At 40.6% G+C, this 16,694-nt stretch overlaps 1 protein-coding gene across 1 annotated transcript in view; it reads left to right on the top strand.

Annotated features, from left to right (window-relative positions):
* LOC146309212 (SH3 and cysteine-rich domain-containing protein 2-like) overlaps positions 1 to 16,081 on the top strand; it is a 34,594-nt gene extending 18,513 nt beyond the window's left edge. The window contains exons 4-11 of the mRNA XM_084744323.1: positions 1,339 to 1,423; positions 5,078 to 5,193; positions 6,183 to 6,252; positions 6,463 to 6,551; positions 7,402 to 7,490; positions 12,180 to 12,231; positions 13,810 to 13,947; positions 14,848 to 16,081. Coding sequence (XP_084600449.1) covers positions 1,339 to 1,423; positions 5,078 to 5,193; positions 6,183 to 6,252; positions 6,463 to 6,551; positions 7,402 to 7,490; positions 12,180 to 12,231; positions 13,810 to 13,947; positions 14,848 to 14,946 — 738 coding nt within the window. The 3' untranslated portion in view covers positions 14,947 to 16,081. The remainder of the gene's footprint in view (positions 1 to 1,338; positions 1,424 to 5,077; positions 5,194 to 6,182; positions 6,253 to 6,462; positions 6,552 to 7,401; positions 7,491 to 12,179; positions 12,232 to 13,809; positions 13,948 to 14,847) is intronic.
* Positions 16,082 to 16,694: the final 613 nt, after the last annotated feature.

Genomic DNA, 16,694 nt, shown 5'->3' with positions numbered 1-16,694 from the left:
TTAATAACATCACCTTCTCTCTAGGGCCAAAAAGAATAGAATATCCACATTTATTACCCAACATGATCTTTATTATAATAATAATTATCATTATTGTATTTATATAGCACTTTAATGAGCTTAAAGTGTTTTTCAGATTAAAAGATTTGCAGGAGAAAAATTGCAAATTAGAAAACCATGTAATGAAACCATGAACAATAGAGCATATAATATCAAGGATAATATAGTCCAAGTGCAAAATGAAAGAAATGAATTCATGTATCGTAAGTAAAATTTGAATAAAAGACATAAGTTCATAAAAAGCATCTAAAAAATTAAATAAAGGTGATAACCACATACAGTGTAAAAGGAGAAGGTTCAAGCATAAGATAAAAGAACATTTAAAGGAGCATTTAAAACAGATAAAAGTGTATGTATTCACTAACCTATAATGATGAATTCTCAGATACTCTATAGTGGGCAGAAAATTTAGATTTCAGATACCTTTGGACCAATGGTAACAATTTTGCATTGTGGAACAGAGCTTTAAATGCTGTGGACACTCAACTGTTTATTCCACTGTGGGAATTTGGACCCTGGGTGAAGGACAATGGTAGAAGGTGAGTGTGGTGCACTAGGCAGCAAATTGGGAGCGAATTCAGACAGAGATTCTGTGTTTATCCTCTAGTGAGGGGCAGAGTACATTAGCATGCAGGAAGAAGCAAGACCTTTTGAGAGCCACTTGCAAAATTTTAAGAGCACTGTGTTCAAGATGCCTCATTGCGGTTTGAGAGAGGAGCACAAAGGCAGAGAGAGGCAGAGACAGGGGAATGATGAGGGCAGCGGAAGGTAAATTATCATCTGAGCAGAACCTGGACATCAAGGTATCACTTACAACCTTTGATCCGGCTTCTCTCCTCAACATAATGTGACAAAGTGAGCGGCTCATTTGCAAGTCGAGGCAGAGACAAATCAATATCTCGACTGAAACACTTACTGTGCTTAATTCAGTATGAAATTGCAGTTGTGCGGACATACACACATGCAGAATCACATGTCCACGCCTGTGTGTAAGCCTCTGTGCACACAAGGAAGTGGCTGAGTGAGTTCATTGTTCACAATTAGCGGCAAAGAGAGCTAACATTTTGCCTGGGTGGCAGAAATGAGCTCTTTTACCGCAGCGTGCGTGCACCACTTTGTGTGTCCTGATGTGTTTCTGATTCAGTAATTTTCAAATGACGCCATTAATGTCCTACAATCACCACATGGAGCCAGTTTCCCCCAGCAGTTCATCCTGTAAACTGGAAGGAATGAAAACTGAAAAAAAAACCCTGTGTTCTTTCTGCTCTCATCCATTAGTCTGGAGCGTTCAAGCGAAACTTCAGCTCGCCGATGCTCGTCAATGACCAATTGTCTGTCGTCAAGGAAGTTCAGCCAAGCCAAGGTGAGCATACCTGAGTATCTGCGTCTGTGTGTTTATGAGTGAATGCACATGTGCATCTGTTTGTGTGTGTGTCCTGTGTGCTTTTGACGTTGCTCTTGTCTAGCCTTTTGGTTTATTTTTAGATTTTGTGCGTGCTTGTGCGTGTGCTGTAATAAAACCAGAACTGTCTCCATCTCACCTGACAACCGAGGGGCATGAAGTGGAAAAATATAAAGAGGAAGAACAAATTCAGCTTCTCTTGGAGGCTGACGGACGGTCTGCACCCTGAAAGTATGTGAATAAATATTTATAAGTTCTAATGTTTATGCTTTTATATCTCTGTTTATGGTTTGCACTGTATATCCTTGGACTGATGCAGAGTATGAATTTATTGTCTGGCAGTACAGCTGGCATGTTTAACACTAGAAGTGCCAGAGTTCCTTAACTACTCGAACTGCTGCTAGAGATCATTTTGAACTTTGAACTCTATAGTTTCTCATGATAACTAAAGAGATCAATGCATTTCTTCTGTTACTCTGGTAGCTTTAAAAAATTAAAGAACACCAAAATGCAATTTTTGTAAATTTTGAATATATGTATGTCATCGCCTGTATTCACAGCAGTATTTTTCTGTCGGGTGATAAACATCAGAGATCCCATTCTAATTTTAGATTAATCTAGAATTATTCAGAGCGGCTAGCAATGTAAACATATTAGTTCAACATGAATAATAACAGATTTCCTCTATAATCAACACAAAAATTAATCATAGCTTATGAGAAAAGGCTGGAAACAAGTAAATCATAAAAACAAAATAAGTTTGAACCATTGCTGTTTGTATTACAGAAGGATACTAACACAAAATTCAGCGACTTATCGGTGCTGAGACACTGTCCCAGGTGTCCCCTACTTAACGTTGCTCAAATCCTTCAATTACTCTACCTATAAGGCCAATTTAGTCTGATAATTTATATTTTTATGTAGGCAAATTAATGGGACTCAAGACCACCTGTTATGTCTCATTGACAGAGGTGATAAAAGTTGCTCAGCAAACTAAATGCATCAAAAGTAACAATGCAACAGCGGCATGGCTAAAAAGTATCACATATATGTTAGAAAAACTACATTTTAAATGAGATACTGATACAAAAAAAGTCAGATACTGGCAGCGACGTCTTTTTATTTCAGCAAAGTTTTTGCATGTATAAATTTGACAGTTGAATTCAACAACATTTCAATGGTGCCTATTTTTCGATTAGTCAAAGTGCTCACCAGCTCTCTGTCTCACAACATCCACCTACATATGTTTCACAAAGAAAAGTTTTAAATACAAGTCACATCGTTATGAAAGTGAACAAATCTGACATTTCCTTGTCACTTTATTATGTCTTTGTAAACCTGCTGAAGGCTAAAACACAGTTGTACAAGAACAGACTGTTTTTAGACTCACTCAAAGTACCTGAATTTGTTCTTCCTTTTACCATTGTCTCTGAATGGGAGCTTCTTTTTTTTTTCTTTGCCATAGCTTTGGATGAACATCTGCGTAGGTGATGCAGTCCTTCATCTATTCTAGCATAATGTATGCCTCGCTGAATCAGGGTTAGCACCTCATGCTGTCTCTTCCTTGTACCATCCATGAATCAGGGTACAATTAACCTGCAGCTCCGTCGTCACCCCGACCTCGGCACCATGACGCCTGGGAGTCTGCCAGGGCCAGCTGAGACTGCAACCTGTCACACTCGCAATCGCACAGTGCAAAGTGTCCTCATAATTATTGCTAACAAAAGGCATGGTGAAATACTGAGCGCATGTTTAGCATTTCAATATTAGATGGCAATTTTTATGATGAACTCACTTCCAGACCCTGTAATTTCCCATCAACTGCCTTTTGGCAAACCCTTTTATTGTCTCATATTAAACCTCATTTACGAGGCTGAGAGTCTAATAGCTGCCAGAGTGAAGTACAGAACAGTTAACACCCTAAGTTGCAACCTCGCAATAACAATTAAAATCTCATGACCTATTTAACAATTAACTGAAACGATGCATCCAAGGATTTTTTTTCCCTATTTTGACAAGAATAGCAGCTCTGTTAGGTTAAAGTTAAAGGGATAGTTTGGATTATCTGAAGTGGGGTTATACGAGGTAATTATTAAACAGTATACGTGCTGCTTCCCCATCAACCTCCATCTCACTGTAGGTAATACACTGACAATGGATAAGTACCTCATACAACCCTACTTCAAACTAGAAGAGTGCCCTCTGTAGAGTGCAGATCTCCACCAGGCAACCTGGTAAGAATATTTAGATGTAACCCCTTTGTAATCATCAACATTTTGATTGCTTTATCTCATAATCAGTGTACAAATGCTTGAGCTATGGCCAAAAATGTGTTTTGGGAGGTCACAGTAACCTTTGACAACCAAAATCCTGTGCATATTTTGAAGAAATTCTCTCAAGTTATTCATGAATGGGATGACCCAAAAACATAATGCTTACGCCTGGCAGAGATGCTTACCTGAACTATCCCTGTTTTTGGTTGAATTTTGATTTCGATTCAGGCTGGTTTAGGCTCATATGAGAAAGAAGATCCCTTCTGATTGAAGTTGTTAGGGCTAAAATATCACTGGCAGTCAAACTGTGGTTGCTGCTGCGTGGTTTAGTTTATAGTTTGTCAAAATGAGTTGAAGTCACAAGAGTCATTGCTTGATAAAGGTATATGTGAAGGCAGATAAGAAGGCTCAACACATATAGAAATATATTTGTACTGAAAAGAAAGCTGAAGGTCAGAGAGTCAGTAGAAAATAATTACTTGTATAGAAGAGAGGAGTGTTGAGTCCCTGAGCTCCACTTTTTACTGTTAACTCCCCTGCAGTTAATTGCTCTTTGCAGAAATAACCTCCATCATTGAAACTGCTACAATCAATTTAAAGCACAATCAAGCTTTATCACCTCTAAATACATTCAAAGGCTGCGCCACAGACATTCCTGCTGCAGAATTTCTGCTTTTAGCATTCCTGTTTAATTTTTCATCTATTTGACGAGAGCATGGAGGCGCTTCAATATGAAGCCATTATGACTTCATCCTGCACAGACACACACTCAGAGCACGTATGGCCCTGCAGAGAGATCACTGTGCCCCCCATTCGACTCGTGCTGAGGTGGAGATAGGAGCAAAAAGTCTAAGTCGCACCAAGCACTGCCATCTACATGAAATGCAGCAATGAAGGCTTTCTGAGGATTTCCATATTTTAAATCTCATCTATTATTCCCTTTCTACTCGACTACAGCCTCAGATATATTTACAGCCATTAAAACTAAGACACATCTCTTGCCAGTAAGTAAATGTATAAATAAATCAAAGCGCGTCGATTTATTGGAATGTCTTGATGTCTCCTTAACTATTGGCTGCTGTCCTCTCTCAGATCTAAAGTGGGTCACTTTGGTCCGGGACTCACTGTGTTACTACAGTTATATTTAGACCCTCTGGTTCCTCCTGATTGGCACAGGCACAATAATAATGATGTACAGTCAGTGTAATCTCAGTGTGTCGTCCAGATTGTAGCGTGAGTGAAGCTGTGTCTTTGCGTGAATAATTTACATGTGTGTCTGTAAATAAAGTGACCATAAGTGTGTGCGTGCACGAGTTTTATGAACGTGTGTGTGTGGTTTCAGAGGCTGCGCGGATGCGTGTAGACCCCGTGTATGCCGCCTTGCGCTACGGGACGTCCTTGGCACAGATGAGCCGCTCCAGTTTTGGCAGTTTGTCAGAGTCGCCAACACGCAGCCTGGTATGACATCATCACGCAGCGGTCAGGGGGTTGAGGGCAGTTGGAGTGTAAAAGTTGTGAAGAATGTTGGTCCACTGGTCAACTCACTGACGAAGTATTGAGATCACAGATACTGCAGTACAGTGATTTTTTGACAATATACACATATTCTGAAATTTATGCCTGCAAAACATCTCAAAAAAGAGCATATATTAACAAAAAATAACAAGTTAATCAGTTTCAACTTTAAATATTTGGTCTTTGTGCTGGATTGAGTTGAATATAGGTCGAAAAGTTTTTGCAAATCATTGAAATCTGTTTTTATTTGCATTTTAAACAGCATCCCGACTTTGTTGGAATTGGGGTTGCATTAGAAATGGCTGGATAACATCAAATATTACTAAGAATTAAGCCCTAAAGGAACAGTTGAACATTTTTGGAAAATTCGTCCATTCATTTTGTGGCAGAGAGCTAGATGAGAGCATTGATACTACTCTTATGTCTGTACAGTGAATACATCAAACCAGCACTATGTCATCAAGTCGCATTTTGGGGGAAAGATCATGGTTTCATATATTGAGAGAGATAGGAAAATGCAAGTCTGTCTAACTAAACTAAAGCAGAAAGAGGGTGTTTCCCAAAACGTCTAACTTCTGCCTGAAAACTAATTTTGATGCTTTTAAAGAGAGTTTCCTGTCTTTTTGAGGTTATGCTAGTCCCCTACTTAAATCCAACTTGGCACATGATGAAGCGTTATAATTAAGCACCAGAGTATCATCTGTGAGGAGCGTGATGGATGACACTCTCAACATGTAGTTGAACCAGTGTGAAAGTGTCCCTAAACCTCCCAAAACTTTTTTTTCCACACATGACCTAACATTATGTAGGCCATGTAGGCAGTTCCATTTGCAAAACTGGGGAGAACAGAGCAGAAGAAGTTTTACTCCAACTATAAAATGCATAAAATGCTCTTTGACATTTTTTTCCTCTCTGTTTCCTTCTTTGATAAGGGGGAGGGAGGTGAGGAGAGTCAGCAGAGACAGTGCAGCATGGAGGAAGAGATAACTCAGGAGACAGGGGGTAAACACTGCTATGTGTCTGTCTGTGTGGATATGCATGCCCGTGTGCCATGCGTCCATGCCTATGTGTGGCTGTGCATAAGTTGTTTTTTACGCGTGCATGTCTGTCTGTGTGTGAGGGATTTACCGTGTGAAAAATTACACGTCTGATTGTACATATGAGGGCATGTGCTTCCTCAGAAACTTCTAAACAATTTCTCACCACCTCCAGATCCCCCTGTCAATAACACTGAGACCGAGAAGGAGGAAGAGGAGAGCAGCGGTCAGGCTCAGACTCCCGCAGAGGACAACAGTGTGAAGGTACCGCCTCTTTTTAATCTCCCTGTGCAGACAGTCACCCTTTGTTGTTATGCTCTGCACCAGCGATATCTGTCCAGTCCATGCTTATGAACACAATATCTCAAGAACACCTTGAGGGAATTATTTTAAACTTGGTATAAACATCCACTTGGACTCAAGGATGGACCGATCAGATTTTGGTGGTCAAAGATTAAGGTCACTGTGACTTAATGGTTGTCCCATTCTTGTGAACACAGTATCCTACAAACGCCTTGATGGAGTTCCCTCAAACTTGGTACAAATGTCCACTTCAACAAAAAAATACACTTAATACCTTTTGTTAAATTCCTTCAAAGTCTTCTATACATACGTTATGAATCTGAACAGATGTGGATCATACTTGCCAACCCTCCTTATTTTCCTGTATTTGTTTGCTTTCTCCCTATTTCCACAATTCTCCTCTATTTCTCCCAATTTCTGACAAACGTTCACACCTTTTTTTTCCCCTTTTCAAAGAATTCCTGTTTCTTAAGGAAGGTTGTGAAGGAAAGGAGCAGGCATTTTGTAAAATCTGCCGCATCAGTTTTCTTTGAGGGCAGGGGCCTCAAAGTTCACACTAGAGGGACAAATTATTCTGTTTTCTGTAAGATTCATGCTGTTGCAGTGTAGTTATTATTTTGTTATTTTCATACTCTAAAATGCATTAAAACAAGTCTCCGAAATTTTTTTTTAGTATTGAAATCCTACCTATTTTCAAGGTCTCAAGGTTGGCAAATATGACATGGATATAACCATGAACTGGTAATTCTAGTTTCACTCTACGAATGAGTATTTCTGTCTCACTTTCTCCCCTGTGTCTCTCTGTGTCCAGGTGCCCAAGCGCATTGAAGTTCACTCCATCCACACCTATGTAGCGCTCTACAAGTTTCTGCCTCAGGAACAGAACGACCTGGAACTACAGTGAGTAAAAACCAAACAGACTGCATGTGTGTGCATGTGAAGGATTGCTTGTGTTTTTCCCGTGTGTGTGAGTGCATGTGCTTTGTCTGTGTTTTTCGTCCCTCCCTGTGTTTTGCCCCGACTGTTGTTCCTGCAGGACTAAAATGTCCCCACCATCTGCAGAGGACGTTGCCCTTAAGGACGACTAATTATAAACTCTGAGCCCATCACTGTCCCTTTGTAGCTACTGAGCTGTGTTCCCAGCAGGAGAGCGGATAAAGACACTGAACAACTGAGAGATGAAAGAGCATAAGGAGAGATGGCATAGAGCAGAAGATTATCATACGCACACAGACCGAGAGAGGATGGGAGACGCAGGCAGAGAGAAAGTGCAAATATAGAAGTAAAAACTCTATAGGATGAAGGAGGATGAGGAAAGAGAAGAAAGGAAGGACAGAGCAGTAAAATTAGGACAGGATGTGTGTGTACGTGAAGGTGTGTCTAAGTGTGTGTGCGTGTTTGTGTGTGTTGCATGTGTGTGGATGGTTAGGGGACATTTTTCTGCAAAGGTAGAAGATCCATGGGACTGTTAAGAGCCATCTGTGCTGTGTGGCTGTGTGTGAGACTGCACAATATACTATGTGAACTAATGAAAGCATTATGTGTCTGTGTGCTGCAGAGGACACAAAATACTGATCACTGTTTTTCATTTAGAGAAGTAAAAACTATAATTTGTTTGTATTTTGGATGATCGCAGGTGTTCTGCACTCGGGAAAACTCTGGATACATTAAATCTACACACCCAGAATTAATAGATTTACAGAAAATGTGGGCACTTACTTTAAAAAACCCTGCACACCCACGCAGGTGTTTGCAGTTATTCTGGCAGTTATCAGCCATGCTTGTGATTAAAGTCACCAAATCTCCACTGCATTTAAAATCACTCTATATTTCCTCTGTAGTGCATTACATTTAGCCTCTGCCATTGTTTTTGTGTGCTGAAATTATAGATGTGAAATTTTATGCCATCACCTACAGGTGTTCTCAGGAAGAAGCAAATATTTTTTGACTGTGCTCAGTCAACATTGTGCTATAATTTGTTTTAACTTAATTTGCAAGACATTTTATTGCATGTGGACACCACAAATAAATGCATTGTGATATGCAGTACCGATAAAGACGGGATATTGTTTTTCCAACCACACAGCTCAATCAGCAGCCAGTGGCGGCTAAAATATAGGACATAGTCACTACAGTATTCATTTTGTCCACATTTTCTGACAGTTTACAGATATGGAAGAAATGGAGCAGTACCTCTGGTACTCATGAAGACAGTGTAGCAGTGAAGTCAATAGTTCAAGCGTGACACAACAAAGATTTAAAAATCCCAAAGTATAGGAAATGATGTTTGTCGTCATTAGCAAAAAGAATTCTCCGTCCACATGTCATGACGTATTTATGGCCGCACAGACCACTACCTTCCACAACACTGCCTCTGCTTTTGCCTCTTTCTCAAATGTACAAACCTCCTCCAGCATCACCGCGTTTGTTGTTGTCAGAAACTTTTGACTGTTCTTCTTTGGGGTAACTGCAATGTGACGGATGCATGGAAGTATGTGCACGGTTATGATTCAGTCCGTTATATCAGTTCGCTGGTTTGTAGTCTGTTTTGAGTCTCAAAACAGACTACAAACCAGGGAACTGATTAACATGTGTGGCACATCCTGCGCTGCCTGCATCTCTCCTCCTCCAGAGGCGTCACTCGCCTGCTTTCACGCATGTGTGACTGTGTGAGTGATTAAGGTGTACGTTGGCCCTATTACCTACAACAAAACTAACAGGAGAGTGGGGCAGATGTCAATCAAGCACAGATTATACCACAATCCTGAGGAGTTGCCTAATAGGCTAATTAAGTGAAAACACCTGGTTGTACAGTTGATGTGGGTATACAACACACCTCTTTCACATCAGGCTCGTCATAGCAGGAAAAGCACTGATGTAATTGCGGTTACAGGGTCTTGATATAGAACCTCTCCACGGCAGCCATATTGATACGAAATTTTATGGTAAACACAGGTGTTACCTATAATACTAATAAAGGTTTTGTTCCATTCAGAGCAGCAGAGCCTTTCTAGTGAGCCACCATGCAAAAGAACAGCACCCTGACTCTGTTTCACCTGAATGGAAGAGAACCTTGATTGATATCACTGGTAACATCTGTGTTTACTTTATTATTACATGTCAAAATGGCTGCCATGAAAAAGGTCTGTATGTGTGTAGGACTTTTAAAAGCGTTAAAGTTACGGTTTGTTTTGGGTTGAATTTTGGTCTTTGTCTTGCTTAAGACAAACATGGGACCATGCTTTTCCCATGTTTGTGTTTTTATCACGTGTATTGCATTATGCATCACCTATATGCCAGTATCTGGCCCAACAATGACAAAAAAGTAATTTTATTCATATTCTCGGATGTTTTTATGGTATTTCAGAGTTTGTACTGCAAAACGATTTAAAACTGTTGATGACTCATCCTGCTCAAAGGGCGTTACTAACAAACACTTTCTCGCTTATGATGCAGCTGAGCATGGAAGGAGAATACATCCGTTCACCTGAGCAGACTGGGGAATGAGCCTCACTATCCAAAAGTACAACTTTATAGCTTTATTCACTGATTTGGATGAAACTGAATAATATTTTATGGAGTCGGTATTTTTGGTTTACACTCTAATGTCCTCTGGCTGCTCGGCTTCAGCTCTCAGTGATTAAATGTGTAACACTTGGCTCTGTTGGCCACTGTAAACATCAATAAATGTCTGTGACACGGCTGTTTTATGGGAACTTTAAACTGACAGTTTGAGGGTGAAGTAAAATGATAGGATCAGGTAGCAGCTCCTCTCAAAAATAGGTACGCTTAAAGTTTAAAACCTCCTACCCGTTCGACCAGTTTTCATTTTCACTCAAAAAACACCCACACACATAATCCAAACTTTCACAATGTCATTTTAAACATCTGTTTCTGCCTCCCAGGCTGTGGGTGCACAGAAACAGGAATTACTGATGCAACATTTGATATAAGTCAAAACGTGATGATACTGACATTAAAATATGTAAATTACTACATGTTGTTAAGTTAGACCCCATCATCTCTCACTGTAGGTGTATTTTTCTGACACTGAGCAAAACTGCTGTTCCCAAAGACACCAGTTAAACTAGGCTAATCCCACTGGTCAACATATACCTGCAAAGTGCATGCGGAGACCTAAAAAAACTGGTTTGTCATTTAGGTTTTAAGTAGTTGTGCTCCTGGGAGAAATCTCAGTGAGTAGAATAATTGCTTCATATTCAACTAGAAGAGCACTCTCAGAAGAGTACAGATCCCCGCCAGGCAACAATATATGTGGCACCTACTGCCGTGCCACCACAACCGTTCTGTCAACATTAACATGACCTCTGCATACATTGACCCAAGATTTCACACTAAAGCAGTTGTTGATCACTCGTGCCCCCTAGCAGCCTGTTAAGTGAGAAGTCAGCTGTCAATGGTCATATAAAAGAGAGCAGTCAAAAAATAGAATTACTGCCTCTCAACCAGACAGGTTACAGCTTACATCCATGTCTGTCCAGACATCTCATACAATGTACGTGGTGAAGACTTTGGCCTTTGACCTCTGACCACCAAAATCCATCAACCCAGAGTCCAAGTTTGAAGACACTTCCTCCAATCATTCCTGAGATATTGCCCTCTCAGCATGAGGTCACAGCAACCTTTACCTAAGCAGGTCATCCTTGAGTCTGAGTGGTCATTTGTACCAAGTTTAAAGAAATTTCCTCAAGGTGTTCTTGAGATATTGTGCTCACAAGAATGGGATGACCTGAAAACATAACGCCTCTGGACATGGCCGTCGCTGGTGCAGCCATAAAAAAAAGTTTTTTTTAGGGGTGTTACCAAAATTATGAATCACAGAGGACCTTCAGCGTACAGTCATGAAGGTATTAAAAAAAATTAGGCTGATCGGCCCAGTAGTCCAGTAGTAAGCAAGATTAGCTTGCGCCTGGTGGGGATAATAAATGGCCATTATCAGCTGATACATATAGGTCTCACCCTACTTGGTAAGTTTATGGAACTGTGTGCAAACTTGCTGCATGTGTGTGTGTGAGAGTGATGATCATATAGGGCAGTAGTGAGAACAGACACCCAGGAGACGCAACGTACAGAAGTGCAATTGGGACAGCAGTTTTTCCCTGTGTATCTGGGACAGACTACGCTATGCATGTGTGTGTATGTGTCTGTAGAAAAGTCTCATCAAAAACTGGAAGCATCATTAGCATGCAGGCCAGGTTGGCTGCAGATCAGGCCCAGCCTGCACCACTGCAGTGAGCGCTACAGAGTCGTATTTTATGTAGACCTCATGACTCTGGTGTCAGCTGCTCTGTCACACTTTCAGAAGGACACAAAGACTCATTCACCCTTTAACCTCCACAGCTTTGTAACTGTGGCTACAACAGCTTTCTGTGGCAGTTTGAAAATGTTATCTTTTGTCCTCACATTCAACTTTTTTTCTCCCTCCTTGCTCGCCATTATTCCTGTTTCACCCCCTTCTTCTTTCCCTTACCACTCTCATCTCCCCGATCCCCTTTTCCTCTCCACCTCAATCACCTCTCCTTTCATCCCTCCTTTTTTTCATCTTCTCTCTTGTCTTATCTCCTCTAGTCCCGGTGATCGGGTGCAGGTCACTGACGACTCTAATGAAGAGTGGTGGAAGGTGGGTAATAAATCATTTGCAAATCATCTGTGTGTGTGTGTGTGTGTGTTTTTGTGTGTACCTGTGTGCATAATGTGTAGTTGAGCGTACAGAAATGTGTGCATGTATTTATTGTGTGCGTGTTAAATTCAAGTCTTTAAATCAAGTCTCTAATGCATAACACCTGCTCCAGTTTTGCCTGTCATAAACATGAAGGCAGCCACAGACAGAAATAGAATATCATTTTCTCTGAAAATTACCGAGAGTTTAACATAATGAACTTGACTAGTGTTGCAACCTCAAAGAGGTTTTTATTGAGTCTCTAATGAGCTTCACTCGCTCCCGATGGAAATAAATGTGCATCTGAGTCGTAGAAAAAGGAAGATGCACCCATACTGCAGTGAAAAACAGAGTCTGTTAATCACCTGTCAGTGGATCTGCATTTACCAGCACTTACTGTATGTAGCTGTAAGTGAAGCAGCAGTCATTGATCATCACTGCTGCTGTCCCAAGGAACCTTTAAATTATGTATAATTTGTGAATCATCTGTTCATTACTTATGTATAGCTTGTGAATCACTGCAATAAACACATCAACACCTGAGCTAGAGGGTGATAAACAGTGAAATATGCTGCATAAGAAGGTTCAGTCAACATCATCTGTTTTCTCAAGCAAACAAAATACAAAAACAAATCTGACGTTAGGGTGAAGCAATTTCTTGCTTTTTTTGCATTTCAAAACAATTATTACCTTAATCAGTGTAATTTTAATGTTCTGTCCTCTTAAGTTGCCTCTGCAGCCACAATGATTCGTCACAGACAGGAATGTGAGAAAGCGTGTTGCTCTCTGACTCACGTTGTTTCTCATTTCTCATTACTGTTCAGAATGGAGAAACCAGTGCAAACAAAAATGCCCGTTTGTTTATACTGACTTAATGGGACAATACAAGAAATTTAGTTTAAAACGTGCAAAAATGAACTAAAATAACCCACAAAAGTCTGTGTATTGTGTTGCAAAGATGTCTACTGAAGTGAGCATGCAAGGAACAACATTTGGCCCTATTTTCCTTCGTTGGAGGGCCAAAATTGAAACGTAATGGTCGACAACAGAACAGCAGACACATATTGTTATTATTAAGATGCAAAATGGTACTAAGATCCCAAGGTCCCCTAATTGACTCACTCCATGCACAAAGTGTGTCTCTGCCTGCCTGCTCAGATAATGAGAAATAATTAAAAAGTTAAAAAATTATGGGTCCTACATATTTATTTTTTGCCCTTTTGCTTTAATTGGACAGAGGAGACGAAGATAGACAGGGGCGGTGAGAGAGAGAAACGGGACGACATGCAGTGAAGACAAAAACAGTGTCAGTTGAAATAGACATTCATCTGGCAAACTTATATAGAGCCAGACACGCTGAAGCAGTGGCCACATAACTAAAACAACTACAGGGAACTTTTCTGTCCTTTCTTAACTTTGTAGTAGCTTTGAACCAGTTGTATCACTAAATCAGCACTTTGTTATCATTGACAGTCATCGTGACACCCACATGCTGCACATTTCAAATGCTGACTGATTGTACTGTTCTTTGTTTTTCAGGGCAAGAGTGGCGACAGAGTCGGCTTCTTCCCTGCCAACTTTGTGCAGAGGGTCCGGCCAGGAGAGCGGGTGTGGCGGGTCGTCCAGGGCCTCCCCGGCAACCGAGAGAGAGGACACATGGCCGTGAGGGAATCCCAGGTACACCAACTTCAACAAAATTATCATGTCGTTAACGCCTTATTCTTCTTTTTTTCCTTTTTTATTTTGCTCATTTATGTTTATACCCCCAAGCACAATGACATTTTGGGAATTTGAATCATTCGTCACCTTCTTTAGCTGGTGATGGCAAGGTTCCAGCTATCTATCTGTGGAGCCCACTTTATGCTATCCAGACTTGCAGGAGGCTCGAGCCGATCCCAGCACACAGTGGGTGAGAGGCGGGTTACGGATTGGCACCAAAATGATCCTTGTGTCTGTGTGTCGACTCAGTGTTCCATTATTTCAGGTTTTGTATTTTTATTTCTTTGATTGTGTCACAGGTACTGAAAAGAACGCAAGGGTTTTCATTGTTATTGACATTTATCAGTGTTCTGTGCACTTTTATATGCTGTAGTTTTGTGCTGTTTTGACTGAGTTTGAGCTCCAAAAAGATTTTGCTTCTTTGTGTAATATCCCTCAGGTGCACTTCTTTATTTCTAATGATAAACAAAAAACATATTGTTAGAATTGTTGTAATCCTGAGCCTTTTTGGTAAGGTTTCTCAGAATACTCATAAGTCAGAGTGTGGTTTTATTCTCCCTGGAAGAATTTTGCCATTCTACAAAATTGTACACAAAAAAACACACACAAAAAAAGATTTATTTGCAATTTCCACTTGCTTATGCAATGCCTAAAAACATCACAACATGCACCACAATATTTTAGAACAGGCATATTAGGCGGCAACAAAAAGCTTGTGAAATCCTGGAGGCGGTGATTAATGTGTCAAATTCTTTAAAATTAGAAATAGTTTTTGAGAGGTAAATCTGGTCCTATATTCCAGTATCTGTTACTTTTCAGAAAGTCAAAAAGCAGTTGTTTCCCTCTCCTCCTTTTTAGATCTGTGTGGGTAAGCTAGAAGACGGCGAGATGTTCCTGAAGGTGAGCAGTGGGAAGAAGAGAGGGCTGGTCCCAGCTGACTCCATAGAAGAGATCTGAGCCTCTGTCCTTCACAGTCCTTCCACTTCTATTTCCCTCCGGGAACCATCTTCAAACTATCATCCTCAACCCTCCCCTGTCGTCCCCTCGACACAAAGACAGCCGCAGCCTCTCCAACCTGTCCTGGATGACTCACACAGACAAGCTGGACGAAAAACACACCTACAAAGTGCTGGAACCACAACGATGAACACATGGTTTCTGGTTGAACTGGTTTACTGTCTTTGATGAGTCTTTAATATAGTGTACAGTTATGCAGCGATTCTGCTCTTAGAAAGGGACTGTTTCTCAGCAGTCTAATGTTGCTGTAGGGTTATCCTTCTGATATAAAAATCAATGTTTATGTAGACAAAGGGAGCACAAGTCAAAAATGCTTTAAATACGCCTGGTGGATGCCAGTTCACATTTAGTTTTTTCTCATCAAGAAAACGTCTGCCAACGTGGGAGGAGGCTGAGTCCTGTAATGGGAACATGATGCTTCTGTCAGTGTCCTTTTCTTGTTTCTACCCACTCATCCCTATCTGCTCATGTCAGGGTCTCTGGCCTGGGGACTGATATCAGCTTCATGTAGACTGCTGGTACACGACACGAGGCGCTCGCCAAGGACAGCCACTGCCAGCCGGAGAGAGCTGCTGCCACTCAGGCAGACCGGAGAATCAGATGAAAGGGGTGCACACGATCTGAAAACCCTCAGCAGTGTCAGGCTGAGTTAGAACGGCACTCACCAACTTTAGAGTGCAGAAATGAGAAGATTTTCAAAGGAAAATTGGAGCCTCTGGGAATCTTTTTTCACAGGAAACTCCAAAACTTTTTTTTCCCCCTGACTTTTTCAGTATAAAATAACAATGAAAATATGGTGCAAAAAAAAATCTATCCGCATCTTTTAAATTGTGGTAAAAGAGCATAAATCATTCCACAGAAACATGAACTTTTTCAAAACAAACTTTCACTTTTTAAGTACCTACAAGACAGGAACTTTAACTTCCAGGAATGAATTTTGATGTAATGTATCTTGTTGATAAGAAGCAGCAGTGATTGTCTGGGGCAGGGGTGTCAAACTCATTTTAGGTCGTGGGCCACATATAGTCCGATTTGATCTCAAGTTGGCCGGACTAATAAAACCATTCCATAATAACCTATTAATAACAATGCCTCCAATTTCCTTCCCCTTTTTTAGTGTAGAGAAGTAAAACATCCTGAAAACATGCACAGGGTTTACAAATCAGATGATGAACATCCACAGAGAGAATGCAGATCATTTGATGTAGGTTTGTATGAGCTGCTTGTTAATAGGTAAGTGTATGCTATATTTAGAATATTTTCACCGCTTTACCTTGCTGTCAGACAGCCTTATGTGGCGGGAAACTGCTGTTACATAAGCCAACTGTCGCTCTTGTTGCTGATCTAACATTGCCTTGATCTGTTAGTTTGTTATTGTGTGCATTTTAAAAGGATAATTCGGTATCACTGAACAGATTGAGGCAGCAGCAGACCTGCAACTTCCGTCTCCTGCAAGGTAAAATGACTGATTTCACCTGTGAGTTGGGTTAGTGTGGAGAAAATGATATTTTGCTTATAACAGTCATTTCCCATCAGAAAAGGCTGTCTGATTGCGAAGTACAGCCATGAAAATATTTTGAATATAATGTACTTACAACATAGTGTTAAACTGATATTGATTTTTTTTAGGTGGGCTGTTTTTTAAGTGGCTAAAATACCTCTTGTTGCTGACCTAGTCCACAGTGGTT

The sequence above is a fragment of the Lutjanus erythropterus genome, chromosome 19 (genome assembly GCF_056507025.1).
Source record: "Lutjanus erythropterus isolate fLutEry1 chromosome 19, fLutEry1.hap2, whole genome shotgun sequence".
In the NCBI taxonomy this organism is placed as follows: domain Eukaryota; kingdom Metazoa; phylum Chordata; class Actinopteri; order Lutjaniformes; family Lutjanidae; genus Lutjanus; species Lutjanus erythropterus.
Note: the sequence above shows the minus strand (reverse complement) of the source record. Positions and strands in the feature narration are given on the sequence as shown.